This window comes from Pholis gunnellus (assembly GCF_910591455.1).
Source record: "Pholis gunnellus genome assembly, chromosome: 6".
In the NCBI taxonomy this organism is placed as follows: Eukaryota; Metazoa; Chordata; class Actinopteri; order Perciformes; family Pholidae; genus Pholis; species Pholis gunnellus.
The window spans coordinates 23091728-23108201 of NC_136532.1; the positions used below are offsets into that span (position 1 = coordinate 23091728).

Genomic DNA, 16474 nt, shown 5'->3' on the forward strand with positions numbered 1-16474 from the left:
GTTTTTGGTGCTGATATGATTAGTCGATCAATCGATTAAATCGTTTCTCGCCAGAAACCTAATTTGCAATTTGTCGATTAATCGATCAATAGTCACTTGACAGAAACTTAATCTGCAACTATGTTTCAAGAAAAAAAGCCAAACATTCCCTAGTTTTAGGGAAGAGTGAGAATGTGCTGCTATTCTTCGTCAGTCTGAACATCCTTCAGTTTTGGAGTGTTGGTCAGGCATAACAATCAATCTGATGATGATTTTTCACCTTTCTCTGACATCTTAGAGGCCAAATGATTCATCGAGGATGTAATTGACAGATTATTCCATAATGTAAATATTAGTAAATTGCAAAACCAATTTGTTTTACAAGTTATCTGTTCTTTTGAAACCCCAAATGCATTAGTTTTTTCTGTAGGAGACATATATAACTGTCACTGACAGAGGACATCCTGCGAGTTTATTCAAGTACCTTAAAATTAGAGTTTCTTTTGACGGCTGAAAAGTACCTCTTTATAAATATATATTTGTTTGTGTTTCAAGAGGTTTAAAACACACAAACATACAGTATATACAGTATATACATGTACATATATATATCAATTGGAGTATCCGAGTATTGTGAAGGCAGCATAGTCTCTCTTGACCGAACAACCAATCACACTGCACTACACCTCCTTAGCCCCGCCCTTAGCCATGCCCCCTGCGCCATAAGTGGGCGGCGCCTGAGCAATGAGGTAATCGGGGTAAACAGTAAAGATGGCGACGTCTGTAGCTGGAGAGGGGCAACAAAGTCTAAATGGGATTATATGCGACACACAAACAAAAAAACTGACCGACCTGCCGACCGAGTTACTCGAACACATCCTGTGCTTCCCCGTCCTCGACCATGTCGACATTTGTAACGTCTCCTGCTGCTGCAAACGGCTACACGACGTCTGCCATGGAAGGGGGAAGGTCTGGGGACACCAGTACAAACTGAGGTGCTATGATTTGTTTCTGTGGTGTTTCGTCGGAGTCGTGGCCTCTGGTGGCTTTTCCCCACTATCTACTAAACCCTGTCTGCCTGTCCATTGTTGTGTGTCTCGTTTAGAGCCCTACGTGTAAGGGTTAAGGGTTCATTATTAACTGCGAACTCACAGGCAGCTGTCAGCCGCTGATGCACCAAATTCACCATCACGCCAGGCCACTCTGCAGACGACAGTGGATTTAGTAAATCTCGGCGCTTAAATCTTTCACAAGTTTCATTTTAATGCTGCATTTTTACCCAGAGCTGCCCCAAAATAATGCATTTGTGTGACCGTGAATGCTACATGTAGCCTGTGTGCTGCAGGAGGCTGCAGCTAATGCCAAAAAAGCGAAAGCCCTCCTCGCGACTTACTTGGCTGTTACTCTCCTGATTCTGTGTGCAAAACAGAAAATCTGCTCACGATACGTGATTTCACAGCCATGTCATATGCTGCTTAGCTGATTCTGAGCATGCGCAAAACGTGTCACTGAAATGTCTGTTTTTTTTCATCAACAGATGGCCAAGACTGCAGATGTTTTACCGTCAGAATGAGTGCTGTGACTGGCTCAGAGAATACAAAACGCGCCATAGAGTTGGTATACAAATACGGAGGACCGTGGAATCAATCTCCAAGAGGTTCTTCACAGAAGTCGTAAGTAATCCATTTGTAATCAAGAATACATACATGTTTGTGCAAGAAGATGTGAGCTTTCTAAATCCCAAACTAACCCTGAGATCTGTAACGCAGCCTTGCGTTGGCCAGGTGCTGGGAGACAGCTTTGCAGAGATCGAGTCACTCGGGATGCCGGAGCACTTCTGCGAAGACGAGCTCCTCTTCATACTCAACTCTGACAAGAGGTGAGAGCAACAGTGGGCACGCACAGCAACACCTCAACACTTGCCACACACTTTTTGCAATCACTAATGTGTTCGGGTGTTGGAACTTGTTGATCCGGATTATTAAAATCTCCTGTTGTGTTGCACACCGTGAATGTGTCTCTCTCTCTTCTGTTTTGCTCCCATCATTAGGAAAAGCTTGACTTTGAAGTACTATGCAAAGAAAATCCTTTACTTCCTGAGACAACAGAACATTCTGAGGAGTTTGAAGACCTTCATGGAGCAGCCTGCGGAACAGCAGTCATCGTTGGAGGGTGAGGCTTGAACACGTGTCAAACAGCTGCACACTCTGTTTAGCTTAAATGTCTAATTACAACACTATGTATGTTTTCGCTATTTAGTGATTAGCTAAATAACAGCGTCAGATGTTCCCATTTTTTGTGTTTTTCTTTTTTCAAAGGCAGCATCATCACATTATTCATTCCCTCTCTTGTCTGCCTCTCTAGGTGCTGTACTGGTTGATCAGTATTGTAACCCTCTGGCTGATGTAACACTGAACAGCGTATCGGCCCAGCTGGACGAGATTGCAGAAAAAGTGAAGAAGATGCTGAGAATCAAGCACCCCTCTCACCCCAGCCTGCGTATCGCTCAAGGTGGACTTTTTAAAATTAGCAAAACTACAATTTCAATACATCTGGACAATTAAAGCACAGTGGCATGGACTTCTATTCCTAGTAAATATTTGAAATCCATATTTTCCCTGTCAGGCAGAGTTCTTCTAACGTTCCTCTTCCTGTGTATGATGTAGGTGACTGTGTAGTGGTGGAGGACTTCGAGCTCCAGAGGCAGCTGGTGTCCGCCCTAAACGCTGTTTTATACGAGCAGCTTCAATACAAAGGCAACGAGTTTGACTACTACAACCCTCTGAACTCTTACATCCACCAGGTAGGTCTTCTATGAAATAATGACCATTTCAAGTCACAAAAGGAACAATATTTTCCCAACTGTTTTAATTTCAGAGTACTTATATTTCTTCTAAACTGACCTTTTCCATTTAGGTGCTACTACGCCGTACAGGCATTCCCATAAGCCTCTCTGTCCTCTACATGAATTTAGCCCGGAAGCTGGGGGTTCAGCTGGAACCGGTCAACTTTCCTAATCACTTCCTGCTGCGCTGGTGCCAAAAACCAACAGGGTACGTTTTGAAATTCCCAGCTCTCACGTTCCTCTCAATGTTGTCTTAAGAGTAGAGCTGTCACTCACACAGTTCATGAACGACTAGTTAACTCACGTGACTGTCTTCCTTCAATCACATCCATTTGATGCACTTCAAAACGCTTGTATGATGTGGTATGCACAGAACTAGTCTCCTACACAGCTGTTAAGATAAGGACGTAGTGCTGTCATCAGTCATTACATCCTATTGGCAATCTGAAGGACATGCAGCCACATTGATACCTTTGTTCTAACATAATGGGATTGTGACCCATTTAGGTTTTATTAAATTTAATTCTGCTTGTAAGTCTCCATCATTATCAAACCCTGGTTCCCTTTCTCGTCAGATCGGCACTAAGTATCAGCTGATAAACAAAGCCGGTGTTAGGACTGAAACAGTCGTATTGGTGCATCTCTATTATATATATATATATATATATATATATTTATTATTATGTTTTCTTTAGCGTATTATCACCTGAATATAAAAATTGTTTGATTTTGAATACCTTTAGAATTAGGTAGTAGACCTTTCAGTTGGTTGCAATCTGCAACCTCACCGCTAGTTGTCGCCACATCCTTCACACAGATGTCTAAGACACAATTTGTGACAGATTTAGGTAAAATATATATATATACATAAAAAGATTTGTTTTATTTTGACCCTGCAGGAGTGAGGACATCTATGACTTTGTCTACATTGATGCCTTTGGTAAAGGCAAACAGCTGACCGCCAAGGAGTGCGAGTACCTCATTGGCCACCAGGTGACGGCAGACTACTACAGTGCCATCAGCACCACCGAGGTGCTGCTCAGGATGGTGGGAAACCTGCTTAACATCGGCAAAAGAGGGTAAGAGAACAACCACCTGACTGTCCCAGCTGGCTCTCTGATGCTGGAGAGAGAGGGGTTGGTGGAGGATTGATATACGGTCAAAGCATGGTATGAATTATTGTAATGCATTTAATGCAAATGACTTTACCTGCACTGTGTGGTCTCTGTCAGGGAGGGCAATGAGAAATCCTACCAGCTGTTGAGAGACTCTCTGGACCTCTACCTCACTATCAACCCAGATAATGTGCAGTACCTGCTGCTGCAGGCACGCCTCTACTTCCATCTGGGCATCTGGCCAGAAAAGGTCCGAACACACAACCTGATGCTCTAATGAGATTCACTTCAATCAAATATGAACCGTTTCAGCCCACAGCGCTTCACCTCACCGCATTGTCCACTGATGTCTGTCCTCTGTTCCAGGTGCTTGACATCCTGCAGCACATTCAGGCGTTGGATCCCTCCCAGCACGGGGCGGTGGGTTACCTGGTGCAGCACACGCTGGAGCACATCCAGCACAAGAAACATCCCGTCACACCCGAGGTGAAGAAGCGCAGCGCTCCAGAACACCTGGAGGTCCAGTATTCCGTCGGCCTCATCATGAAACACAAGAGGTGGGTCACGCGAAACATGTTGTTCGGCCGTCCTCTTATCCGTGAACGCATCCCATTGCAATCCCCCTCACAGTGTGTCTGTCCTGGTCCATCTCCTCCACCAGGTCCGGGTATAACTGTGTGATCTACGGCTGGGACCCAAAGTGCACCATGAGTCAGGAGTGGATCACCACCATGAGGGTCCACCAGCTGTCCAACGGGGCCAACCAGCCTTTCTACAACGTCCTCGTACAGGACGGAACGTGTCGCTACGCAGCACAAGGTACGGATCGTGTACACCAGTATGGTGATGGGAAATATCCTCACGGTGAGCAAATGTTTGCCGGTTACGTGATGATTAATGAAATGAAGGGGATAATTGCCCTTGGGAAGGAATGTATCACTGCACCCACCGGTATAATAAATCAAGTGAAATGGCCAGACACAGACAAATAAATCATGAATTGCTAAAGTTCCCAATTATGTTTAATTGCGCTTGCAAAAGAGCATTGCAAGAATGCATTTATGAGGCCAGAAAGGAAGAGAAAAAAACAGAGTACCACTCTAATAACACAAGCCCACTTTGTTCACATTGCTAGTTATTTGGGGGGAAATTGCAGAAATAGTACAAAATTGGAACATATGACTGATAAACTGATGTTATCTACTAAAAAAACATAAAAAGAAAACTGCCAGCTGATAAGACGAGAGGAAGTCTGCAGCACAAACAATGTCAAACTTCCTAGTTCTCATACAAGCATGTAGACAAACTGGTACATGGGGAAACTGAGGGAATCTTTTCTAACTGCAGACGGGACAAATGCATCCCTGTCATAACATGTGTACTCGGACATTAGTATGTGGCTTGTTGGACATGATGGGTGATAGGAACTCTATGTTTAACTTGCATTAATAAGAATCAGTCAGTAAGAATGAATAAAACAAAGCCTGCAAGCTGGTTCAAGGCACACGCTTTAGTGATGCTGCATGATGACATTTTGTACATCTCCACTAGGCTGACTCGTATCATCCCTTGTCCTTACTTGCTCCCTCTGCTGCTCGGCCTGCTGATGCAGCTTTCATTGTTTGCACGTGTTCTCTTTGCCCCCTCCACCAGCTCAGCATTCACCTGCACTCTGTTCCCTGAGATGCCAAAATACATTTGACTTTTTCTTAATAAACTCAATATTTTGATATGTGAGTTGTCTGTTTGCCTCGGTCTTGTATGTATATTAATAATGGATGGGACTGTTTTGTATGAATTTCCGCTTTCAACTAGTTTATACAATCTCCATTGTCTTTAATCAGACTGTCACTTGTTCATTGTTGTTCCTCAGAGAACCTGGAGCCCCACTCGGCGCCCCTGGAGATTGGCCACCCGGAGGTGGGACGTTACTTCTCCGAGTTTGCCAACACCTACTATTTTGCCAACGAAGAACTGCAGACGCGATACCCAGAGGACATAGTTGAAACTTTGGGCACGGTGCAGGAGCTTTACCACAGACCGACACCTGGCCTTGGGAACCAGGACCAGGCTTCTGCCACAGACCAAAACAACCACCAAGCCGCGCCCATGTAGCGGCGCCGCTGTGTCAAACCCGGGATAACCGATTACTGGTCACCCATTCTCAATTCACAGTCCACTTAGCTGTTGCTTCGTTGCACATACTCAAGACCAGGACCTGTGTACAAAACCAGCTAGTATACAGTATTCTCAGAAACAAGAAATGATTCACAAATGTGATTTTTGTACCACAGTCAGGCTCCTGTGCAGGTCAGGAAAGAAATATCTGAAAAAGACCAAAAAGTTGTTATTGTTTGGACACACACGTCTAATACCACGGTGTATTTGTTGTGAAAACAAAGCTCAAACGAAGGAGCGATCGGGCCTAGACGATGGTCGTTATCCAGGAAGCAGGATCTTCAAATCCAGTCATGCAGTTGAGTTTTAAAAAAAAAAAAGCATGGAAACTCCAAAATAATGCATAACTAGACACCTTGAAGAAGAAAAAAAGAATGTAGACTTGAAGTTAAGTGGACGAGTAAATTCAGGATGGGTATCCAGGTGCTGTAAATCTTCCTTTACCTAAAACCAAGGAATGCTCCTTTACCCAGAGCTCCCCAACCCGTGACTACAACTCCCTGCACCCAGCACCAGTCAAATCAGCCCCCAGCATATAGTCCCAACCCGTCCCATCCCGTTCCGCCCCCCCCAGTTCCAGTGCCACACAAAAGACTGTACAGAAGATACTTTGTAAATTGACTCCCACTTTTAATTCCCCATCTTTTCATCACGTTTCATGCACTTACGAAAGTTAAACTTTCACATTTGTAGATTACCTCGTTTGTTTTTTCCTGTGTATTAACAAGTGAAACGTGTCATGGCTCCTCGGTGTTGTTGAGCTGTTAATGGAGAAACAGAAGAAGAACCAATAGCGTCCCCGTTGACTTGAAACAGAAATGACTCTCCGCTGTGAGGAACTTACAAAAACAATAAAGCGTTTCAAGTTTTAATGTCACTTCTCGCTGACTTATTTTACTGAGCTCAATGAGCATTCATTGCTTTACTAGTGGAATGCACAAACCGGGAGACTGTGGGTTATTTTTCCCCTGACAGTGCTCGAAGTGGGACAGTTTGAAAAAGGAGGGATCAAATATAAAGAAACATTATAAAAAAATGTTATGAATCAGCTCTTTTGATTTACAGAAATAATTGTGTAACTATAGCAATATCTGTTGATTTTTTTGGGGAGTTTTTCTCGGTGGACCTCCAATCCTACACTCACCGTAAAATAACGGTAACCTACTGGCAGCAGGGACGCCAGTAATTCACTTTTTTTACGGTGCAGCTACCCTAATTTACATTATTTTACCGTATACTGGATTGTGGTATGTAATAGTAGGATAACTGGGTTGCCAGAATGTTACCATTTATTTACAAAGGGTAATACAACCCGCAACAGGAAGTGCAGAGATTGAGACTCATTTCTGGGTTTTAGGACTCATTCTTGAAGCATTATAAACTTGAAATATCTGTAGTTTTAACAGCAGTAGTCACAGTTTCAGTGGTATTAGTAATAGCAGTAGTACTATTAATTGTAGTGGTAATATTTTCAATATAAACAGGGCAGTTTCCTGCTGGGAAATAAGTTAAGTTATGATTTTTATGTATTCATTAATTTTGATAATAATACTCCGTTGCAGCCATATTTTACACATCTGAAGTCTCTTGTGCTCCTCCTCAGGGAGGCTCGAAATCCGCCGTGTCGGACGCCGCCCAGCTGTTGTCTCAGTCCGAATCACCCAGAACACCAACTCGGCCTCGAACAATGTAATTGGTTTCATAAACATCTATTTTTTGCAGACTCCTTCTGACAGTTCTGTATTTTCAACATCCTCAAGTCCCTCAAATCCACAAGTCTTTAGTTGTCAACCAACCAATCTACTTCGCTTTATATTGATACAAATATACACATTTTACTGTTTATTAATAATATATTTTATATTTATTTTTATATATATATATATATATATATATATATATATGTTATGAAATAAAAATATAAACTCAAAAATAAATATTAAATAAATATATTAAAAAGAAATATACAAAAAAAAAAATATATATATATAAAAATGAAATTGTATATATATATATATATATATATTATATATATATATATATTTATATATATATATATATATATATATATATATAAAAAGAAATATAATTTTATAAATAAAAATACAAAAATATAAATTCAAAAATAAATAAATATACATATACAAATATAATCTTATGAATATAAAAATATAAACTCAAAAATTAATATATTAAATACAAATATAATTTTTATTTAATGGAATAATATTGTCTTGGTGACGCACTCTTCGAGAGGACACATTTGTTAATGGTACATGAAGAAGGGCCTGAAGAAGAAGGGGATTGTTAAGCCTTGAAATTTGATTCATTTTCAACAAGTGACGACCGCCAAACGCAGCCTAACAACTTACCAGAGTCAGCTGTGGAGCCAAAATGGCTGACGATGCTCACCAGAGAGTAGTCAGTTGTCATCTAAAAAAAGATCGCAGGTAGCAACACATGCAGACAGCAGGAACTAAGGATTCGATTTCTGTGTTTTTCTCCGAATCTTTCTTCTAAGTTGCATTTTCTTTACTGAACATAATTTGTACCTGATTATAAATGCTGGATCCAGAGTTCACCATCAGCTCCCTCGATAGCTTGACGGGGGTTTGCACCTTTTCCAAGTCATATGACGCAGTGAATCTGAATCTCTTCAGGTGGAGGATCAGGATGCTGTTGACAGGAAAGAGATGGAGGAAGAGGGTCAGATCTCAGATTGACAGAGGAAGACAGAAGGAGGTGAAACTGACACCGGTGATGGATGATATTACTCACTCTGGCAGGGTGGAGAAGGACACCTGCTGCCAAACTCTTCGGTGCCGCACGTGCAGCGATACTCCAGCTGGTTCTCCTGCAGCAGGGAATTTAGTGTAGTCGAAATCTTTTCAAAGGTGATGGCAAAATCCCTGCGACAAACATCTTCATACAAATTAACAACATTTGGTAGAGTGCCGGAGGCAAAAATCCTACCAAATGTTGAGTAAATGAGCAGATGTGGAGCTTACTTTGAGATATTCCTCCAGACACTGGCTCACTGAGCAGCCAGGCTGGAGGTCCAAGGACAGGTTCAGATGTGCCTACATCACAGTAGACGTTATTAGATGTTGCCTACATCACAGTAGACGTTATTAGATGTTGCCTACATCACAGTAGACGTTATTAGATGTTGCCTACATCACAGTAGAAGTTAGTAGATGTTGCCTACATCACAGTAGAAGTTAGTAGATGTTGCCTACATCACAGTAGAAGTTATTAGATGTTGCCTACATCACAGTAGAAGTTAGTAGATGTTGCCTACATCACAGTAGAAGTTAGTAGATGTTGCCTACATCACAGTAGAAGTTAGTAGATGTTGCCTACATCACAGTAGACGTTATTAGATGTTGCCTACATCACAGTAGACGTTATTAGATGTTGCCTACATCACAGTAGAAGTTAGTAGATGTTGCCTACATCACAGTAGAAGTTAGTAGATGTTGCCTACATCACAGTAGAAGTTATTAGATGTTGCCTACATCACAGTAGAAGTTATTAGATGTTGCCTACATCACAGTAGAAGTTAGTAGATGTTGCCTACATCACAGTAGACGTTATTAGATGTTGCCTACATCACAGTAGAAGTTAGTAGATGTTGCCTACATCACAGTAGAAGTTAGTAGATGTTGCCTACATCACAGTATACGTTATTAGATGTTGCCTACATCACAGTAGAAGTTAGTAGATGTTGCCTACATCACAGTAGACGTTATTAGATGTTGCCTACATCACAGTAGACGTTAGTAGATGTTGCCTACATCACAGTAGACGTTATTAGATGTCGCCTACATCACAGTAGAAGTTAGTAGATGTTGCCTACGTCACAGTAGAAGTTAGTAGATGTTGCCTACATCACAGTAGACGTTATTAGATTATTACAACATCCGATAATGTATACCATCACAGTATACGTTATTAGATGTTGCCTACATCACAGTAGAAGTTAGTAGATGTTGCCTACATCACAGTAGACGTTATTAGATGTTGCCTACATCACAGTAGACGTTATTAGATGTTGCCTACATCACAGTAGAAGTTAGTAGATGTTGCCTACATCACAGTAGACGTTATTAGATGTTGCCTACATCACAGTAGACGTTATTAGATGTCGCCTACATCACAGTAGAAGTTAGTAGATGTTGCCTACATCACAGTAGAAGTTAGTAGATGTTGCCTACATCACAGTAGACGTTAATAGATTATTACAACATCCGATAATGTATACCATCACAGTATACGTTATTAGATGTTGCCTACATCACAGTAGACGTTATTAGATTATTACAACATCCGATAATGTATACCATCACAGTATACGTTATTAGATGTTGCCTACATCACAGTAGAAGTTATTAGATGTTGCCTAGGCCGTTGGGAAATTATCTCCAGTTCGCGGTCCAGTGGGGATCTGTCTAGAGACAGAGTTTGTTTTGGCTCCACAAGGCTTTCATGATTTAACATTGGTTTAAAAAGGATTTCAGTCCTTGCTTCCAGCTCGCGATAGGTCTGGTAATGTTTGAGTTCATACTCAAACTTACGTAGTTGACCCTGAGATTTGAAGTACTCACTCAGCATTTCAAGTTCTTCATTCACAGGATGAAGTTTTAAATGTGACTCAGAGCCTTCATCGGGAGTGATGTCCAGATTAATTACAGGCTCTTCACTTGGAGCAATAAAGGGTTATTCCTGTGCTGTTGCAGCTGGCCAAGGTTCATCAAGTGCGTCCTCATATACTGAGTCAGAAATTGAATGTTTGTCATCGAAACTCTCCATGGAGATTTCCCGAACCTCCTTTCCACATATGAAGATGTTGGAGATGCCTTTGCCCACAGATGAGAAGAACTTGCTGATGGTGCTGGGCTTTTTGGGTAGTCGTGTCAGTCTCCATTCGACATTGTTGGCCATACAGTTCCCAAATTCTCGAGGGTTCTGAGAGGGTTCTTCCTGTGCTGTTGCAGCTGGCCAAGGTTCATCAAGTGCGTCCTCATATACTGAGTCAGAAATTGAATGTTTGTCATCGAAACAATGTCGTGTCAGTCTCCATTCGACATTGTTGGCCATACAGTTCCCAAATTCTCGAGGGTTCTGAGAGGGTTCTTCCTGTGCTGTTGCAGCTGGCCAAGGTTCATCAAGTGCGTCCTCATATACTGAGTCAGAAATTGAATGTTTGTCATCGAAACTCTCCATGGAGATTTCCCGAACCTCCTTTCCACATATGAAGATGTTGGAGATGCCTTTGCCCACAGATGAGAAGAACTTGCTGATGGTGCTGGGCTTTTTGGGTAGTCGTGTCAGTCTCCATTCGACATTGTTGGCCATACAGTTCCCAAATTCTCGAGGGTTCTGAGAGGGTTCTTCCTGTGCTGTTGCAGCTGGCCAAGGTTCATCAAGTGCGTCCTCATATACTGAGTCAGAAATTGAATGTTTGTCATCGAAACAATGTCGTGTCAGTCTCCATTCGACAATGGTGGCCATACAGTTCCCAAATTCTCGTTGCTCTAATTTCATGGCCAACCGCACCTTTTTTAAACTGCCCCATATCACACACAGGTCTTTGAAAATGGCCTTGTCAAGTTTTTTTAATATTTTGGGATCCAAATCGACATCCTGAACTTCGATCCACGTTCTTTCAAACAGACGCATAGTGATGTCCTCGATGTCCGCAGTCGTCCAGGTCAGATCTGTTTTTTTGAATATCCGCGAAACCAGTGCCTCCACGAATACCTGAACTAACCTTTCCTTTGGTCCTTGCTGTGCTGTTGCATCTGGCGCAGGTTCATCGACTGCGTCCTCATATGATGAGCCAGTTGTTGAACGTTTGTCATTGAACCAGAAGAACGGATGATACTTAGGGTACGTTTTGTGTGAGATGATCTTATCATTCATCTCTCTCATGAAAGACCACATTTTGGTCAGTATCTCAGCATACGTGTCCCAGTGTGACAATTCCCTGTATCCGATTCTTTTTGGGATGATTATAGGCTGCATCCCCCCATTTGCTAAGTAAGTGACGAAGTAATCCCCAACTGAACTTGTGTTTTTACATCTGACGATCTTTGGGCAATAGTCACTCTCATCTTGATCAGTTACAGGCTTCATCCCCCCATTTGCTAAGTAACTGAGGAGGTAATCCCTAACTGAACTTGTGATTGTACATCTGACGATGTTTGGGCAATAATCACTCTCATCTTGATCGATGTATGACATGATTTCAATACCGTAGCGATCTATGATATCCATTCCTGTTGGAAATATCTTTTTATATCTCTTCTGGTCTTTCAGAATTAGCCAAAGAAAGTATTTAGCAAGACCTTCAACCTCCGGAGAGATTTCCTCTTTTGACAGATCACGCTTAATGCCTGTCAATGCCTCAATGATCTCGATTATTGAATCTTTAATCTCCTTAACAATAATTTCAAGATGTTCAACCTCCCACACCATGCGTGGTGAAGTCGAATATCTATCGAAAAGACCTCCGGCGTATTTATCTCTTATGCCTTTGAATTTACTTGGCTTACCCGGATGTTTCAGCCAGTACTTCATCATGTCCCTAAAAGTACGACATTTGCCTCTCAAATCATCATAGTCTGTGAGATCAGGCTGTTTGACGCTTTCAGTCTTTACTTCCAGGTCGCGAATGGTCTGGTAATAGTTGAGATCATGCTCCAATACTGTGGCAGTCTCTTCTGCGATAAAGTGGAGGGGAGATTTGAGAGCACTTCTGTCCATCAGCATCTCCTCTATCTGTGGTCTTTCTAGTCTATCCATGGTTTTATTCTGATCTTCGATGCAGTAAAGATTTCACGTCTACTCGGGTCTAGGGTAGGTACAATAACGCGTCACTGTCTATGAAAGACATCAAAGGATCAGACGCCACAAGACGTGACGTCACAACGGCTCGAAACAGAACGCACTCTTCTTCGTGAGTTTTTTGCGTCTTCTTCTTCTTATTATTTTGAAATCCCGGTAGATTGGTTGCCGTGAGACACTATACTGCCCCCTATAGTTCAGTGTTGATTACTGCATTCCCACTGGTGCAGTCAAATGTTGTAAAAATTAAAAAGAAACTTCAATCTTCAAAAGACTCACAAAGAAGAATCCTGTCAAGTCTCGTGAAGCGGGAATTTGCAGCCCACTGTCACGGACTGGTAAATTACATTTCACTATATTTGAAACATGAACCGTTTGCTTATTATTTAGCCCGCTAGTGCGGCTACTTTACTGTGTTAGCTGGTGGCTAACGAAACCGTTCATAATCAATGCTGATGCTAATCAGGCTAATTGCTGATTTGTGTACTGTTGACATGTTTTAACCAGCGATAAACACATGGTTCTCGGTCAGTTATTGGGGATAATAATAATAATAATAAATAATAATAATGCATTTTATTTGAAGCGCACTTTTCATTCAGAGAATCTCAGAGTGCCACAGAGCCAGTACATAGTTAAAAACATAGTTAAAACATAGTAAAAACATATTGTAATAAAAAAAACTAATAAACATAAGCACAATAGAGAACAGTGAAAGAACAGAAACACAAAAGAAATAGCTGACCCTGATTTATCAGAAACGCCTTCCTGAATAAAAAGGTTTTTAGGCCAGTCTTAATATATGATGTTATTGATTACACAAAGTTTGAATAAAAAAACCACCGCTGAATAAACTAATAATAAACCTTAGACATATACAAAATAATAAAAAAAAAATATGCAGTTGTTTGTTGTCTACTGTACTGTCTTGACAAGTAGATTAAACATTATTTACATGTTTTCACCTCCCGCAGAAATGTAACCGTCAACAAAAATCCCCACAAAACGAAGGAATTAGCTTGTCATTTTAGCCAGCTAGATTTGTGTTCATTTGCAAGTTGTTATTTCAACGTTTGGTACTTTACTTAAGCAGCTAGCTGGCTATAGAGCTGCAGTTGACAATCATTTCTAACATTGATTAATCTAATGTTTTATTAATGGGGAAAAATCACTATTATTATATCCATCATAATGTATCAGATGTGAACAATATTTAGATCCCTGGTTTTGTCCGACAAGCGGTCCAACACTTGGAGAAATTACATTTTCAATCATATCTGATAAACAAAAGCATAAAATCCTCACATTTGGACCTCTTAGTTCTACGCTTAGTTTGTCTAGTCGGCTGTTAAAGACGCAGCAGCACTCTTCTTGATATTGTCTTCTTGTCAGTATTAGTACATTGGTCTCACTTAAACCAACAATATGCTGACAATAAACCAAACAACAAAATGTAAAAAAGATCTGTTTAATAGCTGTTGGCCTCCAGTCAGAGGCTCAGTGGTCAATACACGACCTCTTCCTCTTTACTTTTTTTAATGTCATTTCTGGCTTTTAAGAGAACGTAGCACTCTGAGGGAGAATCAGCCACAGTGCGTGCACTCCTCCTTGGACTCAAAGACCTCTTCAGACAATTTAAGGCATCACCTTGTAACCTGTGTTGGGAATTTTTCCCTATTCTGAAGGGGGAGCTGGGCAAGAAACAAGAGGAGCACCATGTGCCGGGGTGAAACCACACCCTCCTCCACTCTTCCCTCCATCCCTCTCTCTCTATATATAAAAAGATAACGCAGAATACGTCAATCACGAGCCTGTTGATTGAACAGCAGCACTGGATCTGGGTCTCTGTGAGATAGAAAAGCAGACATGTTTTGACATAAATCTCCAGCCGGTTCAGAACAAAACAAACACGTCACATGAAATGTTCAATTATGTGCGCTCGAGCTACGCTTTTGTGTGGTAAAAATACTTTATGATATTTCAGCGAAGGACAATGAGTGAGGGAGCCAAACATGTTGTGCAAAGAATACGTGGTGTGCAGCTTAAATAAGAAACAAGTGCACTGCATGAGTTGGAAATTATAAATATGAATTACAAAGAAACATGCAGTACAGTTATTAGGGAAACGTTTTTACAATATCTCAAATAAAAGTACACAATGCAGGAAAATGCACCCTGTAAGTAGTACACAATGATATACTGTATTACTAGATTATCATCACTGATGTGTAAGTATAGTTGTATTGATGTAGTTAGCCTATTATACTGCTGGACAGTATAATCTACACTCAAACAAAGTACAAGTACCTCAAATCTGTACTTGAGTTAGTTTACTTAGTTACATTCCACCCCTGTGTGTATATATGTGACTTTCTGGTGAAAAGGGACGTTTTTAAGGAGCTTTGTAAAGGTAAACAAAAGGTTTAAGGTATAACAAAGATAGATAGCATATAACTAACTGAACAATGAATAAATGGATAAAGGTGGTTATTCAAAGGTAATCCCCAGACATTCAAATATTAATAAATAAAAACGTAAACATATGATTTTCATTTTGCCTTTATCTTTATTTCCATTTTATAATGACGGTGGTCGTTCCCGCTTTTCACCGCTGGGTGCCGCCAAAACACTCAATAACGCCAAAAACACTTCATGCGATGTCCCGACGATAATAGAGGAACTGGTTACGTTTAGAGCCTTCTTTTTTAATGGGTAAATGCAAATAAGCCTGAGCTCATATTTCATGAACCGTTAAATCCCCTTTTACGCGACCGTCCTTTTATTGATCTCCAGTGGAGACAGAAATAGAGGACGGATAAGGGCGATTTCCGTTTTAAGGTCACAGGTTTACCTCCACCACCACGGGGAAAGCCTCTGTAGACTCGTAACAAGAGCAAATGTCTTTGTCCGCTGTTAAAAAAGCATCTTGACTCATATAATCTCTAAACAAATACTTTCTTTCCAGTAACTCGTAACTGACTCGTCACTTTCTGCCAGCGCATCGCAGCTGCGTGGCTCCGTCAGGTGTGCGCTGCAGGGGAAGTATGCAGAGATGGGCAAAAATACATCAAAATGTATTTTGATACAAAATACAAAATGCCCCCAAATAAATGTATTACAACAAAATACTGGTGCCAGAAAATGTAACAAAATACATGTATTTTGTATTTAAAATATAGGAAATATTTTTTTTCTGGATTTTCCGTTTTCTCACAATGTGGTATAGCAGAGCATTCAGGTTTATATAATGTACACAAAGCTCTGGTGAACCCCACAAACGGGAAGAACAGTCACAGAATGTCAGTGTAACTAAGCAAAGCTATTAAAAGACAACAACTTGATTATGTATATATATATTTTTATTAATGGGACTTAACAGCCCATAAACTTTGGCTTTGTATCAACAAGAACATATTCATCACATATGACATACAAGCTCCCAATCTCCCTCTTCCTATAGCTAGCTACTCGACTGATAAGTTAACTTGCTAAACACTGGCTATGCACT

General features: G+C 40.9%; 2 protein-coding genes across 2 annotated transcripts; one reads left to right on the forward strand and one right to left on the reverse strand.

Annotated features, from left to right (window-relative positions):
- Positions 1 to 750: 750 nt before the first annotated feature.
- On the forward strand, positions 751 to 6989 carry fbxo21 (F-box protein 21; the record flags this gene model as incomplete). The annotated part of the gene is made up of 12 exons (XM_079161833.1): positions 751 to 974; positions 1517 to 1652; positions 1749 to 1858; positions 2030 to 2151; positions 2344 to 2490; positions 2646 to 2782; positions 2896 to 3032; positions 3724 to 3903; positions 4057 to 4189; positions 4306 to 4496; positions 4601 to 4758; positions 5813 to 6989. 12 exons carry the CDS (start codon positions 751 to 753, stop codon positions 6052 to 6054), a joined length of 1917 nt encoding a protein of 638 aa, XP_079017959.1. The 3' UTR covers positions 6055 to 6989.
- Positions 6990 to 8328: 1339 nt separating this feature from the next.
- On the reverse strand, positions 8329 to 12966 carry LOC306697054 (uncharacterized protein; the record flags this gene model as incomplete). Its single annotated transcript, XM_079160796.1, has 5 exons — positions 12675 to 12966; positions 8896 to 8971; positions 8670 to 8793; positions 8490 to 8550; positions 8329 to 8405 (listed from the first exon to the last, which is right to left on the reverse strand). The coding sequence occupies exons 1-5, from the start codon at positions 12922 to 12924 to the stop codon at positions 8329 to 8331; spliced, it is 588 nt and encodes a 195-aa protein (XP_079016922.1). The 5' UTR covers positions 12925 to 12966.
- Positions 12967 to 16474: the final 3508 nt, after the last annotated feature.